The sequence below is a fragment of the Anomaloglossus baeobatrachus genome, chromosome 2 (genome assembly GCF_048569485.1).
Source record: "Anomaloglossus baeobatrachus isolate aAnoBae1 chromosome 2, aAnoBae1.hap1, whole genome shotgun sequence".
Taxonomy (NCBI): Eukaryota; Metazoa; Chordata; class Amphibia; order Anura; family Aromobatidae; genus Anomaloglossus; species Anomaloglossus baeobatrachus.
In genome coordinates this window covers 10,304,514-10,308,027 of record NC_134354.1, presented here as the reverse complement: position 1 = coordinate 10,308,027, position 3,514 = coordinate 10,304,514, and the positions used below count along the sequence as shown (strand labels likewise).

The following is a 3,514-nucleotide window of genomic DNA, read 5'->3' as shown; positions in this document are numbered from 1 at the left end:
CTGATTCCAGCCTGGTTCATCCCAGCTACGCCCAGGTTACTCACCCTGCCACCATCAGTGAGTAAAACCCCTGAAAGACATCCTGCTTGTGCGTGTGAGACATTCTGCGACTTGTAGTTCCACACTCCTACACAGGGCCCTGGGGCTTGCCTCACTCTCAGGAGGCTATTACAACTGACTGCACCCACCATCAGCCCCGGGCAGCCCTTAATCTGCAGTGGCGGTCCCCATTGACCGCAATTCTGAGAGTGGCGTCACGACAATCCTAAGAGAAGATTCCCTACCTGTGACCAGAACCGTCCCACCACGTGGAGTCCCTGAAGGTAATGCACCGCTACACCGCACCTGTGGGGCTTCACAAATCCTTTATTAAATCGATGGCTGGACCATATATGACGAGCTTTTCTCCCCCCCCATTCACCTTCTGTGCCCCCCTATTTCCTCATAGACTGGAGCTTACGAGCGCGGCCCTCGCTCCTCCTGGGATCTGAATGTTGTTATTCTGTATTGTCTCATATTGTCTGTACATGTCCCCTCTGAATTGTACAGCGCTGCGGAATATGTTGGCGCTATAGAAATAAAACTTATTATTATTAGTATCAAAAAACCTTTTCTTTTAACTGATACTTCTCTACATGTAGTGTAACTTTTCCAATCTTTTTCCTCGAAAGTCGCATTTTCGGACCTGGCACCACAATGCCTATCTTCTCTGCAGGTGTCAGCATTTCCCGGCTTCAGACATTGTGCGGTTATTAATCATGAGATACATTTATAGCTGATGAACAATATCTCCCCCTGTCACTCATGTACGTGCAGTGTCCATACCTGTCTGGGCAGCCACACCTGAGAATCCCAGGTATAACCGGCTCCAACCACTGCGCTGAGAGGGGGGGCTATCCTCCTCACATTACTGACAGGTTCTCCCCCTGCATATATAAGCAGGTGTCTGCACTTTCCAGGATCGGTCTGCAGAGCTCACACTCAGGATGGCTCAACATATTATGGCTGGTGGATTTGGTGAACAAAAGCCGGCTACTGCAGAAGTACAAGATGCCTGTGACAAGGTGAGGAACATCACAGCTTATTATCAGCTTCTCCTCACTCTAGGGTGGGAGCTCCTTAAAGGGTGACTGTCATCAGGTTCCTCTGGCCTCCTCTCCTTAATGTGCTCTCTGGTCTCTCGGCTCCACATCTCCTTCTCATCCATTCTTACGTGATGCCGGTATCAGACTCCCGATTGGACCCTTCGGCCATCACAGCCTAGTATCAGCTTCTTCTGACTTTGGGGTGGAAGCCCCTTAAAGGGTGACTGTCAGCAGGCTCTTCAGGTCTTCTCTCCCTATTGTGCTCTCTGGTCTCTCGGCATCTCCTTTGGTCTCCCAGTTGGACCCTCCGGCCATCACAGAAGTTGAGGTTGAGGGTGGAGGAGCAGTAAATGCAGCTCAGCCTTAGGGTGAGACCAGTTGGCGGGTCTGGATGTAAGTGTAGGTCTATATTCTAGGGATCAGAGGACCTGGATGATGTGTGCGACCAGCAGTGGCTGCTTTTTTTTGCATCTCCCAAGATTTTCCTCGTCAGTTTAGAGAGAACGAGATCAGTGGTCATCAACCCTTCCATGGTGGATTGGTGTCCAGTAGATGATGGGCTTATCCATCCGCGCTGACATCAGTGGATCTGTCACCAAGAAGTGGAATAAAACACATAAGACAAAACTCGGCTGATGTTGAAGGGACGGGCTGTCCACTGGATGTGTATGGGGCGCCCCGACTAACCCAACAGATCATGGTAGAATTTCATCCGCCATCCTCTTGTTCTACCCATGAGAAATGTCGCCACCAGACTTGTGCTGCGATGGCTTTCTTCTCTCTTCCCACTGATAACGCGAGAGGGCTCACATACGGGGAAGAGACAGGAGACACCACCGTCTGCTGAGTGAGTGTTCAGCCCTTGGTGGACGCAGGCGCCATGTCCCAGAGGTCTGATAACAACGGGGGCTTCGGCTCTTTTTATTCTTAGTTGTATCGTTAGACTCAGCTGAGTATCAAGAATCAATTACAGGAGCAGATTGTGCACAAAATGCAGGAGCTAACGGGATAAAATAACAAAAACGTTCTCACCGCTCCTCTGGAAAACGTTCCCACCGCCCCTCCGGAAACGTTCCCACCACTTCTCCGGAATTGTTCGCACAGCCTCTCTCGAAAATGTTCCCACTGCCCCTCCAGAAACTTTCCCACCGCTTCTCCAGAAACGTTCGCACCGCCCCTATGGGGGTGTGCCGCCCCCGTGCCAGCAGCCGGCGCTGCTCGGATCCGGGGCCTACGGTACGGCTCGAGGGGTTCCCCGGACCCGGGGGTCGCGCGGACACTCCGAATGAAAGGGGGACGTATTTGTACGGGATTGATTTTAGAATGTCTGTGACGCCACCCACGGTGTGTGGTGAAGTGGGACACCTCCGCTGCTGTTGTGGGATACCCAGGGGAGATGTAGTGGCAGCCGGATGTTAACTCCTCCGTGGGTAGGGATAGTTGCCCCGGGGCCCAGTGTCTCTGTGCAGGGTATGGCGATGGCAGGGACTTGCATGCCCGGATAGACCAGGGGATGTTTGGTTACTCACAATTGAATGAATCACACGAGTCTTTTGGTACACCTAGGTGCTGGTGGCCGGCTGCCACGGCCGGTTGTACTCTGGCCCCCCACCCAGGCTGGTGGTCGCTGTCCTTTCCTCTGCGCTGTTTTTGTGTATGATGGACTGCCTGGTTTGGAACTCAGGAGTCTGCTCCCGGCTGTCTGTGTGCCTAAGGAGCCGTGCCCGCTGACGCTGACCCATGGGATCTATGGGCCCTAGCGGTTGCCCTAACCCTCTCTGTGGGTGGTTGTCTCATTTTGGGACTTTTGTTTGGACAGGACCTGTAATCCTGCCCTCAATCGGTTAATTAGCTAGGCCGTTGGTTCCGGTCCTGGCTTCAGGGTCCGAGTACCCCGTTTGTGCACAGTTTCCGGTCGGGTCTCCGGTGTCGGTACCGGTGGGCTCCAACCCTTCTCCGGTCCTCCTTGGATCTGCTAAGCCGTCTTCCCATCTCCTGCTGACGGAGACAACCATCTGCCACCTAGCCAAGGTACCAGGGCTCCAACCCTGGCACCGTTCAACTTGAACTCTCTCCTCTGCTGGAGCTACACCTAGCTCCAGCCCACACTTCTCTCAACTTGAACTACAACTTGTACTACTTGTTTTCTCACCCCGGGCTGTCTAGACCCCTGGGTGGGCGTTCCCTAACCGCCTGGTCCCGCCCACTGGTGTACCTGTCTTGTCCTGAGGGGGGTGACTAGGGTTTCAGGTCGGCTGTATGTGACCTAGTGAGGGATGGTGTTGTGCGGGGGCCTATGTGTTACTACCTGCTTTTGCTAGGGTGTCACAGGAACGTTCGCACTGCCCCTCCGGAAACGTCCCATCACACCTCTTGAAACGTTATCACCTCTCCTCTGGAAAACCGCTGCTCTGGAAACGTTCCCATCA

The 3,514-nt window shown here is 53.5% G+C and overlaps 1 protein-coding gene across 1 annotated transcript in view; it reads left to right on the top strand.

The window, feature by feature from the left end:
- The first annotated feature begins 883 nt into the window (after nucleotides 1-883).
- LOC142281044 (leukocyte cysteine proteinase inhibitor 1-like) overlaps nucleotides 884-3,514 on the top strand; it is a 49,520-nt gene continuing 46,889 nt past the window's right edge. Inside the window, exon 1 of the mRNA XM_075332814.1 lies at nucleotides 884-1,064. Coding sequence (XP_075188929.1) covers nucleotides 987-1,064 — 78 coding nt within the window. The 5' untranslated portion in view covers nucleotides 884-986. The remainder of the gene's footprint in view (nucleotides 1,065-3,514) is intronic.